This window comes from Scleropages formosus, chromosome 15 (genome assembly GCF_900964775.1).
Source record: "Scleropages formosus chromosome 15, fSclFor1.1, whole genome shotgun sequence".
Taxonomy (NCBI): Eukaryota; Metazoa; Chordata; class Actinopteri; order Osteoglossiformes; family Osteoglossidae; genus Scleropages; species Scleropages formosus.
The window spans coordinates 21,753,291-21,773,244 of NC_041820.1; the positions used below are offsets into that span (position 1 = coordinate 21,753,291).

General features: G+C 44.5%; 1 protein-coding gene across 1 annotated transcript in view; it reads right to left on the reverse strand.

Annotated features, from left to right (window-relative positions):
• Positions 1-19,954, reverse strand: part of ltk (leukocyte receptor tyrosine kinase) — a 90,347-nt gene that overhangs the window by 39,596 nt on the left and 30,797 nt on the right. The window contains exons 3-7 of the mRNA XM_018727403.2: positions 9,695-9,841; positions 9,023-9,242; positions 6,544-6,683; positions 6,276-6,404; positions 873-1,019 (exon numbers count right to left, since the gene is read on the reverse strand). Coding sequence (XP_018582919.1) covers positions 873-1,019; positions 6,276-6,404; positions 6,544-6,683; positions 9,023-9,242; positions 9,695-9,841 — 783 coding nt within the window. The remainder of the gene's footprint in view (positions 1-872; positions 1,020-6,275; positions 6,405-6,543; positions 6,684-9,022; positions 9,243-9,694; positions 9,842-19,954) is intronic.

Consider the following 19,954-nt stretch of genomic DNA (forward strand, 5'->3'; position numbering starts at 1 on the left):
AGAGTACACTATTAAAATGTCTGTAATTTGGTTTAAATCATGAATACATCTTTTTTAATCCAGTGGCAAACCCATAAATCCCTTAAACTGCTATAATCCTTCTTTTGGATAGAAAAAATCTGAACATTTGGAAAGTTTGATAATATGTCTCTGAGGAGGAAATTTCACAGAAAACCAATTTATGGAGTCTCCTAGATGCAGTGTTGGAATACAGACTCGGACTGGTAGACATGTACTACATCAGCAGCATTCAAAGATTACAATGAGACGGACAATACCGGATGGAAAAAGGAAAAGCCAATAAATATGGAAAAAATGGAGTCTAGAGAAGGGGTAACACTGGCCTGTGTAATTATGCAAAGATGATTTGAAGACAATAGGGGGTGCGGTGGTGCAGTGGGTTGGACTGGGTCCTGCTTTCCAGTGAGTCTGGGGTTCGAGTCCCGCTTGGGGTGCCTTGCGGCGGACTGGTGTCCCGTCCTGGGTGTGTCCCCTCCCCCGCCGGCCTTACGCCCTGCGATGCTGGGTTAGGCTCTGGTTCCCCGCGACCCCATATGGGACAAGCGGTTCAGAAAATGTGTGTGTGTGTGTGTGTGTGTGTGTGTGATTTGAAGATGTTTTCTATTCTTCTCTTATTCCCAGGACCTCAGGTACTAATTGTTTTGGGGAATGTTATCAAAACCATATCAAAGAAATCCAAATATATTCAGGTGTATCACTGCTAATAACAAAAAGGTTGTAAAGCCAAACTATTTTTCTACATGCACAAAATACCCTAACAAATTTCCAACTACTGATCTGAGCCTCCCAGTTAGGGCTGTTCAAACCACTTTGTCAGGCATCCACACTGTTGTTTGGCAATGCCACTTCACCTTGGGTGTTTTGCAGAGTAGATCCCAGCAGGTCTCTGGTGCTCAATTCTTTGCCGCTAACCAGAGTCCAGGAGCTCGGAGTATTGGACATAGACCACCCACAGGAACCAGATTCGAAGGAACAGTGGGACCCCAGGGGCAGAGTGTCTAGGTAGACAGAGGTATTGCAAAGTAATGCAGCCAATGGGTAACAATGGAAGTTAACTACTAGACCACATGTGACAATTCACTCTAGATGTGAGGACTTTTCCTTCCTCAAAGCAATGCTTTGGGTTGCAAGATATGTCTTTTATTTCTTCCTGACTGACCCCCTGAACAAGAAATGATATCTGAGACAAATCCTCAAGAGTCTAATTGCTATTACTCTTCGAACACTTGTACCTTAACTTGTGAACACAGTCGGAAATGGACTTCTGTTTGTAAGTGCACTCATATCTGATAAAATTTAACAACACACCTTAATCCCTTGTTTTATTGTTGATTTATACTGTTTTGAAAACATCAAGTAAAGCTATAATGAAAAAAGCATAACAGTGAAGAAAATGCATTTGTCCAGTTTGATACAATTCTTGACATTAGCACAGACCAGCTAGGAGGTAAAGAATGTCAAAGCAGTAGTTTTATTATTATTATTATTATTATTATTATTATTATTATTATTATTATTCCATTTAAAATAATGAATGATAATGAACTGATGATTCTAAAATTGTCCTTAGTGCATGAAGGTAAGTGGTTGCCCTGTGATACATTGGTCCAACGTGTACCCTACCTCACATTTCCAGAAAGGACCACAGACTATTAGCCTTGAACAGAGCTTTGCTTTTGCCTAATAATCTACAATCCCAATTCCAAAAAAGCTGGGACAGTATGGAAATTGTAATAAAAACAAAAAGGAGGGATTTGTAAATTACTTTGATTTTTATTAAAACAAAAACAGTATAAAAACAATGTATTTCATGTTTTACCTAATCAATTGCATTTTTTTTTTTTTGACGATATACATTTATTCTGAAATTTATGTCTGCAACACGTTCCAAAAACATTGGGACAGGGTAGTTTAGGACTAATAATGATGTGACACGTTGAAATAATAAGGTGATGTGAAACAGGTGATGTTAAACAGGTGAGGCAATCATGTTACAGTATATAAGGAGACTCCAGAAAGGCCTAGTCCTTCAAGAGCAAGGATAGGTTGAGGCTTGTCAATTTTCCAACAGATCTGGCAGTGACTAATCCAACACTTTGAGAACTGTGGTGTTTTACACCAAGAACGAATCCTTGAGAGTTTTGTAAAAGAAAGGTTCCTGCTGGCCTGTAGGGTGTAAGTTGACAAAGGATAATTGTTATTGGTTAGTTCCTAAAAGAAGCGGGAACCGTTATTGGGGGCACTATATATAACGGGGGCTTTTTCGCACGAACGCAGATGAGGTTCCGCGGTGTGAAGTGAGTTTGTGACGCGAGCTACTGTTCTTAACAAACTCTTTGTTTGCACACTTCAAGTGTTCCAGTGCTTTGTTTCAGGGAAACCTCCAAAGAACGGTGTACCTTCCTTTTCGGACACCACAAGAACAATGTTCCCCAAAAACAAATTGGTAGGATTTTTGGCATTTCACCTGCTGCAGTGCACAATGTAGTGAAAAGATTCAAGGAATCTGGTCAAATTTCGGTGCGTAAAGGGCAAGGCCAAAAAGCACTTCTGAATGTATACAACTTCTGGTCCATCAGATGTCACTGTCTTAAAGTGTGATGCATGTCTAATGAAAATCATTACATGGGCTTGAAAATACTTTGGTAAACCTTTGTCAGTCAACAGCTATTTGCCACTACATCTACAGATGTAACTTAAGGCTTTACTATGGAAAGCAGAAGCCATACAACACTGTCCATAAACATTGCCGACTTCTCTGGGCTCTGTCTCACTTGACAGTAGTTAAAGTCAAATTCAACTTTATTGTCACTTCCACAATATGTTTAGAACATGCATTACAGTGAAATAGCGTTTCTCCTGGACCACGGTGTGCCACAGAGCAGGGGATTTAAAACTTTTTAATCCCAAGGACCCCCAAATATGATGATTCTATGCAGGGGACCCCCTTGCCTATAATACTGTAACGACCCGCGTTACTGCATGTTTGGGCGCGAATATTTGCTTCTTGTACATAGTTGTATTATGGGTAAATTGCAAATTAGAGTGTACAACCACTGGGGTCACTTCTAGTGAAAATGATGGGGTGACCGTGTTTGCCAGTGTGAGGAGAGCCTGGGGGTGCTAAGCAAGCTGGGAAGGCTGGCTTGAAGTACAGGTCCTGGAGGAAATGGGGTCCTCAGACTGAGAGCATTATTTCCCTGTGTGCCAGTGTCAATAAAGCATTTGAGATGAATGCTGCCTGTGCATCCTTCTTCACTCCATCCTAACCCACTGCACTGCATGCCATAATACAAAGCCAACTATATATTTTTATGTGTAAAGACTTTTATATAATGTAAATACATATTGCAATTCATATTACAATAAATGTACATCTGAAATGCTGTTTCAGTAACAATTTTCTTTAGTAATTGTCAACTCACTATAGCCAAAAAAACCTCACAATTTATAATTTTCTATAGCTTCTGTAATTTTTTTTTTGTATTTCTGAAAAATTGGAAAAGATTTGCATTATGTGAACAGGGTACCTTTTTCACAGTATTAAAGCACAGGTAGATGAAAAGTTAAACCTGAAGGGCAGCATTTGCATTACAAACATGTGAACCAAACAACACCAGATTCACTGATTCAAGAAGTCCTAATGGGATGGATGAGCCTGGTGGCTTCTACAGAGTTTGTCAAAGCATAGTTTAATTTTAGTGAGAGCCAGGCACATGCCATTTTGGACCTTCTTTGGCCTGGTGCTTGGACTGATGTACCTTCAGCGCTGAAAATCCAGCTTCACACAAGTAGGCTGCGGCAAAAGGTGAAAGACACTTCATTGCCTTCTCAGACAAAACAGGGTAGTCCTTTCTCACAGACACCCAAACCTCTGACAGAAGAAGGCAGGGGAACTTTGTTTTCATCTTTCCCTCATTTGTCAAATCAATCAGTTGCTCTTGGGCTGCTAGATCCAGAGGAGTGCCAACCCCTGGTGCAAATGGGTTTCTAACAAAGTCCAGGTGGGTGTTGTTCAAATCAGGGAAATATTGTTTAAAATAGCCCTGAAGATGTGACAGATAAAACTTGATTATGGGTGTGATCTTGTCAGCAGTGGAGAAGATGTACTCCTAGTTACAGAGAGGAAACATTTCTGTAACTCCCTCTTTCACTTTGTTTTCCCACATGCAGAGATAATTTTTGCATGAATTTTTGTGCACACCTTATCTTGTGCATTCAGTATGTGAACATTGTGCCCTTAATTGTCCTCTGACTGAAGACATTGAGATGCTGGAAAAAATCTGCCATGTATGACAACTTCAGTATCCATGAGTCATCTTCAAAACAGTCGGCAAGCTCTGACTTTTCACCAGAGAGAAACTCTCTGAGCTCTTTGCACAGTGCATGCAGGCAACTTAACACAGTCATGCCCTGCGTGGTGGGACAGCCAGCGTACCTCTGAGTGGAGCAGCATTGATGATGATTTGTATCATGTGCTGAGGGATGTAATTAAAACTGTGAATTATGTCAAATCACACCCCTTGAGACACAGACTATTCGGTTTACTCTTCGGTTTGGCCACAAGAGCCTCATGGTGAGGCATATAGTGTGATGAATTGTAGCTGTCATGGTATGGGGGTGTGTCAGTGCCCATGGCATGAGTAGCTTGCACATCTATGAGGGGACCATTAATGCAGAAAGATATGTACAAATTTTGGAGAAACATATGTTGCCATCCAGATGGTATCTTTTCCAAATGCTTCTGTTTTTGTTGAATACAAGTCAAAGTAAATTTACACATTTTTTTTTTTTTGTTAATTAGCATTTTCCATACTGTCCCAGTGTTTTTGGAATTGGGGTTGTAGTAATATTGAACCAGTTACACTGGACCGATAACCAGTGGTGGAGTAATAACAGCATAATAATTTTGAATTGACTTTTGCAAAAAATTAAGCAAATTAGCTTAAGAAAATCACTAAAAAGTTAACAGAAAAAGAGTCCATGATCATGAATCCAAACAAAGCCATCCTGCATCACACCATAACTGTTATTTTTATGAGATTGTTATTTTTATTCACCTCACATGAAATAGTCTACACTAGTCTGGTACTACAGTTTTTGTGTGCCATTTTTGATTTTAGATATTTCCTCTCATTTGACAGACATAACAATACAGACACCCTCTACTTACATAAATTTGATTTACATAAATCTGGATTTACATTAAAAAAATTCCCGGCATACACATTATCAACAGATAGTGCTTATGCAAAACACTTGAAATATGTTAAGCGCAAGTTGGTGTAACCAGACAAGGCAGGAAGCTGCATCTTTCCAGTTTACTACATGAACACATCTCATGTTGTTACTGTAGTTTTTTTTTTCCATATTTTTTTACCCTTTTCATTATTCACAATGCCTGGTGGTAAACGTGCACTGGAATGAAAACGAGAATCATCTTGCAAGCGTACAGCAATCAATTTGGAGATGAAATTGAAAAGAATAAGGAAATATGAAAGTGGGCAATGATTATTGTCTAAAGCATGGGAACCAGGTTTAGCCATATTGACTATAAACATGATAGTGAAGGATGCTGCACATATAAAGGAGCACGCAATGATGTTGAATGGTGGGGAGGATTGGGAATCTGATATGTAACTTTTGACTTACGTAAGGATTTGAAGAATGGTCTGTTTGTTTAAGTCAAGGGGTGTCTGTAATATAACTATATTGGAACATTGTGGGTTGTATAAGATCCACAGTATGATACATGATCAGAACTCCAGAGCCCTGTTCCTCTGAAAAAGATATAAGTTCATTAACCATGGCAGTATATTAAGTGGTTTAAATTACAAGCTGTTCAAAGCAGGACAAAGAGATGCTTAAGATACATATCTTCAGATGTATACACCTGTTTCCATTGATTTATAGATGCAATCTATTTTTTTTCTGTGTAACACTGCTATGTAATACATTGCGACTTAAAGAGACTGAAGCTGAAACAACAACAACAACAATTCACGTGGTGTGCACCATTAAACGCTAGTATCTTCACACTTCTATCATTCAAACCTTCAACACAACTAGCCTTTGGAATTCTAAGTATATGCATTATATTTTTAATTAGCCTACTTAAATACTTTTGCAAAGACTTGTGATTGTACATCATACACATTACTCTTAGACAATCAGTGGCACTTCCAGTTGTGGACAAACTTTGAAACCTTTAGAATGGACAATTCGTTCACAACCACATAACCATTTCCACTCACCACAGACATGTCCTTCATCCTCACCAAGGGGACAGTCATTGTTGAAGTCACACACCCTAGACTTGTCTATGCAAACACCCAGGTCACAATGGAAAGATAGACCATCCACACAGTCCACCATGATGTCACCTGATACAAAAATAAAAACAGATAAGAGAGACAATAAGGAAGTTTAAAAATTTTCTTTCTAATTTTTCACTAAGCACTCCATGTTCTTTGATGTCCAATAATATTTCACGTGCAACAATTTTGACCAGCTGGGACTCACCTTTGTCACAGTCTTTTAGCTGCAGAGAATCAAGAGCCAGCGTACCCCAGTCTTCCAGCCCACAAGTGGAATACAGCAGCATCACCACAAAGGGTTTTTGATGCTGACCAATGCGAATTTGGAACACATCCCATTGTTCCCTGCACCAGACCAAGATATTGTAAAAAAAGTCAACACTAGCCCATAGATTCCAATCACTTACACTCCTTCTACACTGAAACCAAATTTCAGGCTGATACTTTTGCCTAGAGAGGATATGAAAATATCAGTTCCAAATCCTCTCTGTAAGAAAATTATCAGTCTCAAATTTGGAGAAACTTATTGTTGTGCAAACAAGGAACCCAAGCTCAATCATATTTCCATTTACATTGATTGATTTAGCAAACACTTTTCTCCAAAAACAATGTATGTCTGAGTGCATTACATTGACCAAATTAAAGACTGGACTCAGACATCTGATTCCAGAAAACAGTGAATTTGTCACATTCCACCGTATGAACCGGTATATATCGCAAGAGTAGCTGTTTCTGACCAAGAAAATGCCTAAATCTTGTTGTTTTTAAATTTTAAATCTGCCACGGTGTTCAGCATTTCAGCACTGGCCTGGTTGTTTTATAGTGTATAACAATAGGTCTGCAAAAACCTTTGTTTTGTTATGTAATGTACTGTAAATGAGTGAAAAGTGAATGTGGTGAAATGTGGTGTGGTGAAAGGCTGCAGTATTTCCCTACGGGGAATTACAGAGATGCCTACTTTGATAAACTGACTTTAATACCAAGACTCTGGGGAGCTGCCTGATGGTATAATATATGCTTTGGAACAGGGTTCTTGTCCATAAACAAACAGCCTGAAACCTCAGGCGTATATTTTATGTGCAATTAAATATACAGCATGCATCTGCAAGTGATAATGATCTTGTCAGTAATTTCCATATATGTGCAGTTTTTTTTTTTTTTAAATATGCAGTTCAGTTTTTAATGGGTTGTTTTTTCCATTATATTCTTAGTTTCTGCCAAAAGTTTCCTCAATAATGATCATATTGCACAAGTAAAAAACTGCTAAAGCTTGTCCTTTATCAATAGAGTTTTCATTTGTCCAAAAACTGGCCCCCTTCTTCAACAAAAAAATTGCATCTGAAAAACTGGTTTCTTTATTGTGCATTATTAAGCCTAGCCACCTTCATAACGACATATTTTTAAATGTGTAAATTTGGATTCAATGCCTGTTTTTGGAATGAAAATCTGCCTGCAAAGAACTGGCTTCAACATATAAACAATAGAATAGCATTATCCTAACATGAGATGAAGACAACAAAAAAATTGCTCCTCCTTTTAGGTACAGCTGCCAGAACTCTTGATACTACTTTAAATAAAGCTACAGTCTAGGACTATTCCATATGTGGCAACTTCGGAAATTTAACTGAAGAATTCTGGGGTTCTCTCTATCTTAAACAGAAACTACTCTACTGAGGGCTTTCATAAGAGACAACAATAAATCTTTCCATGGTTCTTAGTGTTTCATTTGAACTGTCTTCTTTTTAATGCCTAATAGTAAAGCTAAGGTTGTTAGACTACGAATCCATAAGTCACAAATAGTGTAGGCATGGTATAATTTTAAAATTATTTAGAAATCTGCATTCATCAGCTGAAGACTGTAAAAAGCTGAAAATGCTGAATGTTTAAAATAAATTAGAAATGTACTATAAATCATTTCTATTAAATGTAGAACATTTATTAGAAAAAGATATATGAAGTAGGGGGTGCGGTGGAGCAGTGGGTTGGGCCACAGTCCTGCTCTCCAGTGGGTCTGGGGTTCGAGTCCCGCTTGGGGTGCCTTGCGACGGACTGGCGTCCCGTCCTGGGTGTGTCCCCTCCCCCTCTGGCCTCACGCCCTGTGTTACCGGGTAGGCTCCGGTTCCCTGCGACCCCGTGTGGGACAAGCGGTTCTGAAAATGTGTGTGTGTGTGTGATATATGAAGTGTAATGCATATTATTGGGGACTGTGGAACTTTAGTTGTGGAAGATTAAGTTAATTAGTCATTGATCTCTGGATGGGACTCTAATTCTTCACAGAGCAATGACACAGTCACTCACTTACTCTCTCATACATATGTATACGAAGGACAGTTTAGAGTCACCAGTTCACCTGAAACACCTGTCTTTGAACTGTGGAAGGAAACCAGAGGATCGTGAGGAAACCTATATGAACACGGAGAGACTATGCAAACTCCACACAGACTGAACTGGATGCAAAGCATGGTCCAAACCCATACATCAAGAGCTGAGAAAGACCAGGCCTCACTGATGTGCCACTATGCAACCTAGCGTGTACTAGACAAAATAGCACTGATCAAACTATACAATTTAGTATTGAAGAAATGTATATTTATAGGATGAACAGATATCAACTGATTTTTGAAAAAAAGACAAAAAGGTAAAAACTTGTAAGGATCCTGTATACAGAGGCAGAAAAGACTAACCTGTTTTTCTCCTGCCATGAGTCACCAAGATCTTGCAAGATGATAGATGAATCTGCTGACTGGACCAGGACTGTAAGATTTCCCAGTACATCTTGTGTGTGGTACTGTGCCACTTGTAGCCGACACTGTGGCCCACTATTCCATAGAACAGGACTGGCTATGAAAAACTTGCAGCTGCCCTTTGACACTGCTGCAGTGGCTGTTAACAGAAGGAAGTGACCTAGAGGGATTACAGGGGATTCTGGTCATATTCACAAATTTAGATGTCTAATTGCAGTTTATGAAAACCTTCTGCCTTCTAAAATCTTTCATCACAAGGTCATGAGAATAAAATGTACGTGTACATATACACACACACACACACACCCCATACGGGGTCGCGGGGAACCAGAGCCTACCCGGCAACACAGGGCACAAGGCCAGAGGGGGAGGGGACACACCCAGGACAGGACGCCAGTCCGTCACAAGGCACCCCAAGCAGGACTCGAACCCCAGACCCACCGGAGAGCAGGACTGTGGTCCAACCCACTGCGCCATCGCACCCCCACAAATAAAAGGTAATACAATGCAAACGTCCTCAGAAAATATCAAAGTGTAATACCGAAGACAGAAAATACTGGTGCAATTCTTACAGTTATGATTATGTGTAAATTTAGATTTTAAGGATCTTACCATTACTACTTCTGGCCGAGTGGTCAGTTGGGGGCTTTGCCACCCTCATGTCTGCCACAAACTGATCTGGGGTCAAGACCCGCCAGTCCCCCCTGCTGCTATGATTAGACATGGTCCAGGAGCAAGGAGATTCAAAATCACAAGTCACTGCAAAAAAGAAACAATCATGGACCTGTGAACTTGGAGACAATGAAATTTTGAATGTCCTTCTATGCAGAGGCTTTAGTCACACCAGTACAACCCCTAGCAGTGTGAAAAACAGTTAGCAGAAGTTTCTACATTTAAGCTTATTCCAGCTGGATAGACACAGCTTCACAATTATTTGGTATAAATTTCCACATAACTCACCAAGTAAACATATTTCTGGCAAAACATGAAAAAATGACAAACGGTATATCAAGAGACGCTGAAATAGGTACAGCAATGTGCAAGTTGGATTATTACATGATCAACCCAGTCCTACCTGTAAAAGAACTAGATTATGAACAAAGTAGCCAGTGAGCAATTTCTGGTTCTGGTTCTTTATCCAGCTGCAAAGCAAAGGCCTCTGGGGAAAATATATAGCCACATCATTCAGACTTTAACTTGTAACAGATGGTTTCATTCATTGCATCAAGTTCCTTTTGGAAAACAAACAACTTAGCACCACTAGCTAAAAAGGTGGTGAGCAACATCTGTGGAATAGTGGGGAGAGACCTTAGAAAAGCAAGACCACAACCAATCTTCCACACTATATTGACAACATTAATATCTGTATCGGTGTCAACTGTCTTACCTGAAAGCAGTGTCAACAATCATTATAAACACAGGGGCCAAAATTCTCAGCAGCAACCTCTTTCATTTTACTCTCAAGGGCCTACATTTCCCCCTCCTCGAACCGCCACCTTAACATGGTGGAGGGGTTTGAGTGCCTGAATGACCTCAGGAGCTATGTTGCCTGGGGCTATATGTCCCTGGTAGGGTCTCTCATGGTAAACAGGTCCTGGGTGACAGACGAGACAAAGCGCGGTTCAAAACCCCCTTATGATGACAATTAAATCAAGGTTCTCGTTTACCCCGCCTGGTGTGGGGTCACCGGGGCCCCACCCTGGAACCAGGCCTCGGGGGGGCTCGCATGCGAGTGCCTGGTGGCCAGGTCTATGCCCACGGGGCCTGGCCGGGCTCAGCCCGAAGCCAAGACGTGGAGCCACTCTTCGGTGGGCTCACCACCTTCCGGAGAGGCCGTAAGGGGCCAGTGTGTTGTGATTTGGGCGGTGGTCGGGGCCGAGTGCCTGGCCGACCCAAACCTCGGGTGCCAACTCTGGATTTTGGGACTTGGAATGTCACCTCACTGGCGGGGAAGGAGCCTGAGCTAGTGCAGGAGGTTGAGAGATACCGTCTAGATATAGTTGGGCTCACGTCTACTCACAGCTTGGGTTCTGGAACCACTCTTCTTGACCAAGGGTGCACTCTCCACTATTCTGGCGTTGCCCAGGGTGAGAGGCAGCGGGCGGGTGTGGGCTTATTAATAGCCCCCCAGTTCAGCCGCCATGTGTTGGAGTCTACCCCTGGGAAAGAGAGGGTCATCTCCCTGCACCTTAGGGTCAGGGAACGGTCTCTCACTGTCGTTCGTGCTTATGCGCCTAATGGCAGTGTAGAGTAACCAGCCTTCTTGGAGTCCCTGGAGGGCATGCTGGAAAGTGCTCCCACTGGGGACTCTGTTGTTCTACTGGGGGACTTTAATGCCCACGTGGGCAGCGACAGTGACACCTGGAGGGGCGTGATTGGGAGGAACGGCCTCCCTGATCTGACCCCGAGCGGTGAGTTGTTATTGGATTTCTGTGCTAGTCACGGTTTGTCCATAACAAACACCATGTTCATGCATAAGGGTGTCCATCAGTGCACTTGGCACCAGGACACCCTAGGTCGGAGGTCGATGATCGACTTTGTAGTCGTTTCTTCTGACCTTCGGCCATATGTCTTGGACACTCGGGTGAAGAGAGGGGCTGAGCTGTCAACTGATCACCACCTGGTGGTGAGTTGGATTCGATGGCGGGGGAAAAAGCTGGACAGACCTGGCAGGCCCAAACGCATAGTGAGGGCCTGTTGGGAATGTTTGGCGGAGGCCCCTGTCAGAGAGGTCTTCAACTCCCACCTCCGACAGAGCTTCAACCAGGTTCCAAGGAAGACATCTCCGAGCATCTGTTCTGATGGGAGTTTGTCAGTGAGCCAGGTCCAGGGGTTTACTGTATTCAAGCTGGCCACAATTCTTGTGGTAAATTTAATTCAATTCAGTTCAATGCGATTCATTTTATAGAGTGCTCTTCTCACGCAGTGACACAGAGCGCTTGAACACAGGCATAGGGCAAAGATACAAATACATCAGACAAGGAAACAAAGAAGACAGTTGACTACAGACTGGTGTAGTTGACTACAGAAGTAGCATAAACATTACCAATTTATGAAGCTATAAGTATGCCTACTGGCCACGGAGGAAAGGAACAAAAAATCTCTACTGAAGATTGAAGGAGAAAAAAATCCTGTGTGGGCCCAAGTGCCAGCGGCTGCTCACCCCTCCTGGGCATTCTAGATTAAATAAGACTTCTAAGTCAGTTTACAGGTAATAATGGCATTGTTGCTGTATAATACCTTGATTTCCCAGTTCAGCAAGGTATGTATCGTCCATTATGGTGGTTGGCCATCATCTTCAGTCAGTGTTGGGTGTGTCTGTAACAGGCAGCTGGCCTCCTCAGGTCTTATTGTAGGGAAACAACGCTCAACAAGCTGAAAGTGTTGGTAATTTATCACTTAAAGAAATAAGTTTGATACGCTTTGATACAGATGTGGAAAAAACAGAAACACAGCCAAATGGAAGTAAAATTCTTGGTGATATGCCCAAGCGAACATGTAAGTCTTTAGTCTGGATTTGAAGACTGAAACAGACGGGGTATTTCTGACAGTAACTGGTATACTTTTCCACAGTTTAGGTGGAACTGGTCAGCTCAGAGGATTCAGCTGTCATGGGCAGTAGGACTGTGTCAGCTGGTTCTGTGACCCTGCTCTCCTCCATCAGGGGTAGCTCTCGATTTCCATGCTGCTGAGTACCATAGCCATTCTATTGAGGCCTCTCAATCTCCAGCTATGGCAGTAGCTTCCTTCTATTGATGTTTGAGCATTGAGCTACCAGGTGCTTCTTAGTTAATGTAGATGTTGGTCTTTTGCTCATCCATAGTTCCCATATATGGTGCATTTAACCCCTTTCCTTGGGTCTGCTGTTGTAGCAGCATTCAACAAATTCCACATTCTCAGTCCATGTCCATCTTGTTAAAGTAGTCCACTTGTCATCAGGTTGTAATGATTCTCCAACACCTGATGCAGACCTTGTTAATCCGGGTGACATCCCAGCAGGTATGGCTTCAGTTATATTTCTCTCGCTCACGTTCTGAGGGAGGCTTGTGTAAGTATTAATAAAGTCTAAACCTGAGGACTCTTATTGGAGGCTTGCCCTGACCAGGATTAGAACCCCAGTCTCAAAACCCCGATCTCCTCTGCCCAAGTTGGTGACACATCTTGCTGCACATAAATCCACCTGTGTAATAGTGTGTAAGTCCCCCTCGTGCTGCCAAAACAGCTCTGATCCGTCAAGGCATGGACTTCACAAGACCTCTGAAGGTGTCCTGTGGTATCTGGCACCAAGATGTTAGCAGCAGATCCTCTAAGTCCTGTAAATTGCGAGGTGGGGCCTCCACGGATTGGACTTGTTTTTCCAGCACATTCCACAGAAGCTTGTTCGGATTGAGATCTGTGGAATTTGGAGGCCAGGTCAACACCTTGAACTCTTTGTTATGTTCCTCAAACCATTCCCAAATAATTTCTGAGGATGGCAGAATGTGTTATCCTGTTGAATGAGGCCACTGCCATCAGGGAATACTGTTGTCATGAAGGGGTGTATGTGGTCTGCAACAATCTTTAGGTAGGTGGTAGGTGTCAAGGTGACATCCACATAAATGCCAGGACCCAAGTTTTCTCAGCAGAACATTGCCCAGATCTGTTGCCTTCTTCCTATAATGCATCCTGCTGCCATCTCTTCCCCAGGTAAACGACACATATGCACCCGACCATGTACATGACCTAAAAGAAAATGTGATTCATGTGATCAGGCCACATTCTTCCATTGCTCCATGGTCCAGTTCTGACTCTCATGTGCCCATTGTAGGCACTTTCGGCGGTGGACAGGGGTCAGAATGGACACTGACTGATCTGCAGCTACACAGCCGCATACACAGCATGCTGCGATGCACTGTGTGCTCTGACACCTTTCTATCATGGCCAGCATTAAGATTTTCAGCAATTTGTGCTACAGTAGCTTTTCTGTAGTACTAGACCAGATGGGCTAGCCTTCACTCCCCATGTGCACCCATTACCCTGTCGCCCGTTCACCAATTGTCCTTCCTTGGATCACTTTTGGTAGGTGCTAACCACTGCATACCAGGAACACCCCACAAGACCTGCCTGCAGAGCATTTTGGAGATGCTCTGACCTAATTGTCTAGCCATCACAATTTGGCCCTTGTCAAAGTTGCCCCTGATCCTTACGCTTGCCCAGTTCTCCTGCTTCCAACACATGAAATTCAAGAACTGACTGTTCGGTTATATCCCACCCATTGACAGGTGCCATTGTAATGAGATAATCAATGTTATTCACTTCACCTTTAAGTGGTTTTAATGTTTTGGCTGATTGGCATATGTCATTTTTTAAAAAGGTTTTAAAGCTTTTTTTTTGACAAACTCTGTGAATAAATTGAGGGACATCTGCATCATTAAGCTTTTATTAACTGTGGTGTAATATTGGATGAACAATTTAAGTTCTGGTCACAACTGTGGTCCCTGTACTACTACTATGTATACTAATTTTTTAATGATGTCAGTAGACAAATTGGTCAAATTTTGGGATAAATAAAGCTAACAAGGTAAAACTGCCATGGTGCGGTTCTGGAAGGAAGTGGTTGGACTCAAGCGCGGAGCAAACAGGACTTTTATTTTGATAATCCAAACTTGTAGTCAGTGGACAGGCGAGGGTCTCCGATGGGCAAATGTCAATCACAAGGGAATCCAAAAGACATGGTCAGTAAACAGGCAAGAGATTGATAATCTAAAGGGGGTCTTGGGGTACAAAGGAGAAGTATAAGGGATCTGAGTAAAAGATGGAGAGGCAAGGAAGATGCAAAAGGTGGAGTAAGGAGTTCATTAGTGGTTAGGCTGAACAAGGTTCCGCACTAGCTCCATTTCTTACTCAGCCTTTTATGCGTCTGCCTGGGATTAGCTTCAGGTGTGCCCCGTCGCTCCGGCGGCGAGGGCATGGCAGAAATATTAATCTAAGAACATAAATTCTTAATAATACAATAATAAAATATGTAAGGAAGCCTATGCAACAAGATCTTTTAAGACCTTTTTAATCAGTGGTAAATAGTTGGCAAGAAACATGTGATTATGACCATCGGTGACAAAAATTCCCACATACCTAAAAGCAGAGTTGACTGGCTGAAAGGAATAGCACCATTTAGATTTAGGAAGAGTATTAATCTATATTTATTCATTTAGCTGATGCTTTTTCCAAAGCAATATACAATGTTAATGTATTTACAATTACTTATCCAGTTACACAGCAGGGTAATTTTTGCCACGCCCACACCTCCAAGCCGACACGGAACACCTGGGACGCAGCGCAGACTGGGGCATAAAAGGCTGCGTCAGAGCAGCAGCTGATGTGGAACCTTGTTTGGCCTTGTTGTTTGCGATCTCCTAGCTAATTCCTGTTCCCTAAAGCCTTCCCCGATCCCGTCCCTTGTTCCCACGATCCAGTACCTCTTTATGATCGTCGACCTCTTGCCTGTGTACCGACCTTGCCTTTTGGATTCTCCCTGTAACGACATTCGCACCTCAAAGACCAATCGCCTGTTCTTTGACCTCCTCTCTTGGATTTCCCCAAATACACCACGTATACCGCTCTGCACTTGGGTTTGCCGCTTCCTTCCGGAACCAAACATGACAATTTTACTGTATCCGTTTAGGGTAAGTACCTTACTCAAGTTCTAAAGCTAGAGCTGATACTTGAATCTGCACCCTTTAGGTCCAAAAGCAGCAGCTCTAACCACTATGCAACCAGCTGCCAGAGCAACTGTAGCTACCTGGCAATGCAATATTCAGTTGCACAGTTAACAAAAATAAGCCACTTCACAGATCTTCCTCATGTGGTATTGCTCACTGTTATCCCTCACCAGTCACTGTTTCTGTGAATAACACAAATAAAATACAAATTTCATATCTACCTTGAAATATTTCTTATTGTTGCTCCCAGAGAGAATACAATGATTTAAGTAAATACCCTTGAGCAAGCTACATACCTGAATTTGTGCTGTCAGAATTAAGGGCTAAATACTAATGACTTTTACTATCTCATTTACGAGACATGTGCTTAGTATATTAATTGGACTGACTGAATAATATATTATTATATATTATACAAGAATGCTTTTACATTTTAGAATTCAGTAAAAAAAAATTTAATCAGACCACTCAGTAAATAATATTTTCAGGGTATAGTCCATTTGTTTAAATAAATAACATACTTTTGTAAAACCTGCCTTAAGAAGATTCATGTATGTACAACTATCACAACTCACATTATATATGACCGTCACAACAAATGTAACACATGACTCAGGCCTAGTGCCTCTCTCTCAGTTCCTAAAGGAAGCTTGTGGCACGCCGAGGCGGCGGAGGAAGGGGGCGAAGACGGAGACAAAGCTGCCACAGCTGGGGCTAAGTACACTCCCTATTTCTTCCCCTGTGCCCAGCAGTGAGAGAGAGAGATGCAGGAGGAGAGCCAACACGCGTTAGCGAACCCTAACCCGATCCCGAGCACGAGCCCTCAGACGCTGTGGTCAGGACCAGTCCAAAGCCCTTGTCCCATCCGACCCCGCTGAAGCCCATCTTATCAATTCCCTCTTCCTCCTTTTCCTCCCCCTCCTTCTCTTCGACCGGGGAGTGAATAAAAAACCACAGACGAGCACTGCACCTGCTGTCTCTGGTCCCGTCTGTTACTGTAACCATTGTGGTACCGAAACCAGGGATCTTGCGGGATGGACGGAGACCAGGTGGAACGTGTTCTCCAGCGGATGCAGCTGCAGGAGCTTGGGTCGCTGGATGCTATCATGGCGGTCCAGCTTTCAGAGCACCGGGCCCTGGTGGAAGCCCTGGCCACCCTCATGGACTGCCCTGCCCCACCGGCGACTGGCCCCGTCCATCTGTCGAAGATGGCCCCGGAAGACGATCCGGAAACCTTCCTTGAGATTTTCGAGCACATCACCCGTGCCTGCTGGTGGGCCCCAAAGGAGTGGGCCCTGCAGCTCACCCTTGTCCTCACGGGCGAGGCGCTGCTGGCAGCTCAACAAGTCCCAGGGCGGGCGCCACGGATTATTGAGCTCTCCGGGAGGCTATGATGGAAGGGGTTGGCCTGACCCTGGAGGGTCACCGCCAAAGCCTGTGAAACCTGCATTGGGACGAGTCAGCCCGGCTCTTTCTCTTTGCCCAGTGGGTCCTAGATTCTGCCCGAAGGTGGTTGCAGCTGGACCGGCAAGACCTGGAGCGGATCGTGGAGCAGGTGGCCCTGGAGCAGTTCATGGCGGCCATGCTGGCCTCCACCGCGGCCTGGTTCCAGTGCCACCTGCTGGAGATCCTCACAAACTCCATCTGCCTGGCAGAAAACCACCTGGCTGAAACCCATGAAGCCCCCCCATCCGCTTCGGCCCCTCCCCGAGGCCACTGGAGTCCCAGCCCGCTGCCCATGCCAGGCCTTCTCCAAGCCCTGGCTGCCCCGCCCCTACTCCAACACGTCCTTCCGTTCCCTTGGTCTGCTCCTCCCTGGTCGGGCCCCCTCTGTCTGTTTAGCCCCTTCTTTTTCCTCTCACCGGGGGACCCCTCCAGCGGCCGGAATGCAGGAACTGGAGTGCGGGCGGTGTGGGGACCAGGGACATGTCCAACGGGATTGTCCCGTTATGGATGTTGGCGCAGAGACCGCCGATGACGCCGCCGGCACGGCCACTCCAGGTCCAACTCCTCGATACCGAGTTCCGGTAAGGTTACAAAGAGGTATCTGCTGAGCTTTGTGGGACTCCAGGTGCCAGCAGACCATGGTCCATCAAAGCCTGGTACCACCAGGGGCATGGTGAATGTCTGGTGTGTTCACGGGGATGTGCACCATTATCCCACTGCAAGGATTACATTCTGGGTAGGGGGCTGAACCCACAGTGTATGGGCCACGGTTGCGCCACGACTGCCTTTTTCATTAATATTGGGGACCCACTGGGGGGGTTCATCAGGGCTCTTGTGCAGGCGGAAGTGAAGGGGTGGGGGCTGATGTGTAGCTGACAGTGTTGCATTCCTGTCCATAAGTGAAAAATGATACAGGACGAACTCAAAAAAATGCTGCAGCTGGGAATCACTGAAGAGTCCTACAACGACTGGAACAGCCTAGTGGTACGGGTCCCAAAGCCGGATGACACCATCTACTTTTGTGTGGATTACCAAATGGTCAATGCGGTCACAAAGTTTGATGCTTCCCTCATGCCTCAGGTGGATGAGTTGCTGCACCGACTGGGGTCTGCTCCTTTTTATTCGACACTGGATCTCACCAAGGGCTACTGGCAGATTCCCTTGTCTCCAGAGTCCAAGAACATCTCGGCTTTCTCTACTCCTTTTGGTTTACACCAATTTGTTACCCCCCCGTTTGGTTTACATGGGGCCCCAGCCACCTTCCAGAGGCTCATAGACAGGCTCCTTGAGCCTCATGCCAGTTATGCCGCAGCCTACTTGGATGATGTCATTGCGTACAGCTCTGACTGGCCGCAGCACATGGCCCACTTGAGGGCGGTCCTACAGGCCCTAAAGGATGCGGGCCTCATGGCAAACCCGGCGAAGTGTGCGATGGGAAGGAGTGAGGTACGGTATTTGGGGTTCCTCTTGGCAGATGGACAGATCCAGCCCCAAATCAACAAAACAGCTGCTATCACGGCTTGTCCGGTCGCCAAGACAAGAAAAACAGGTGAGATCTTTTCTGGCGGTCACGAATTACTATTGTTGGTTTATCCCGGGGTTCTCCACCTTAGCTGCGCCGCTGACGGATCTCTCCTGCCAAGGGGCCCCAGATCTGGTCCAGTGGACAGAACAGTGCCAGAGTGCTTTTTGGAAGATTAAAGAAACGCTGTGTGGGGTACTGTCCTCGCCTGTCCTGACTTCTCTCCCCTTTCTCCTACAGAGAGACGCCTCCGATCAGGGTTTAGGGGCTGTGACGACCTCTACTGTCCCTCAGTCGTAACTTGACAGGCCTGGAGCACAAGTACAGCACCATAGAAAAAGAGTGCCTTGTAATTAAGTGGGCAGTCCTCTCCCTCCGCTTTGCCTTCTGGAATGGGAGTTCCATACGTGTACAGACCACATCCCCATGCAATGGCTGCACACCATGAAGGACTCCAACCCCTGCCTCACCCACTGGTATCTGGCCTTGCAGCCCTACCACTTCGGGGTGGTCCACCGGTCGGGTCAGGACCAGGTGGTCCCCGACTTCCTCTCTCGGTGGGGTGGGGCAGGGAGGCCCCGCGGCCCCCTGTTGCAGGCCTGGCAGCGGCGGTGGAGGAGTGTGGCACACCGAGGCAGAGATGGGGACGAAGCTGTCACAGCTGGGGTTAATTATGCTCCCTATTTCTTCCCCTGTGCCTGGCAGTGAGGGAGAGAGACAGAGAAGGAGAGCCAACACACGCTGGCAAATCAAACCTAAGCACGAGCACAAGCCTGCGGATGTTGTCCCCAGGACCAGTCCGAGGACCCTGTCCCAACTGACCCTGCCGAAGCCCCGTCTTACCAGTTCCCTGTTCCTCCTTTTCCTTTTCCTCCCCCTCCTTCTCCTCAACCGGGGAGTGAATGAAAACCCACAAACGAGCACCACACCTGCTGTCTCTGGTCCCATCAATTACAAGGCTCTTTCTGGCAAATGTTCTGCTGTGCTTCTTGTCCATTGTGTTTATTTATTTTAATCAAATTTACTTTTGTGTCACTTAACGTAGTCAAATAATCAGACATAAGTGTGTGTTTGTACATTTATTCATTTAGCTGATGCTTTTTTTCCAAAGTGACTTACAATTCTTTACCCATTTAAAGATCTAGCTAATATTACTAGAAAAGTTTAGGGTAAGTACTTTACTGAAGGATACTATAGCAGTAGATG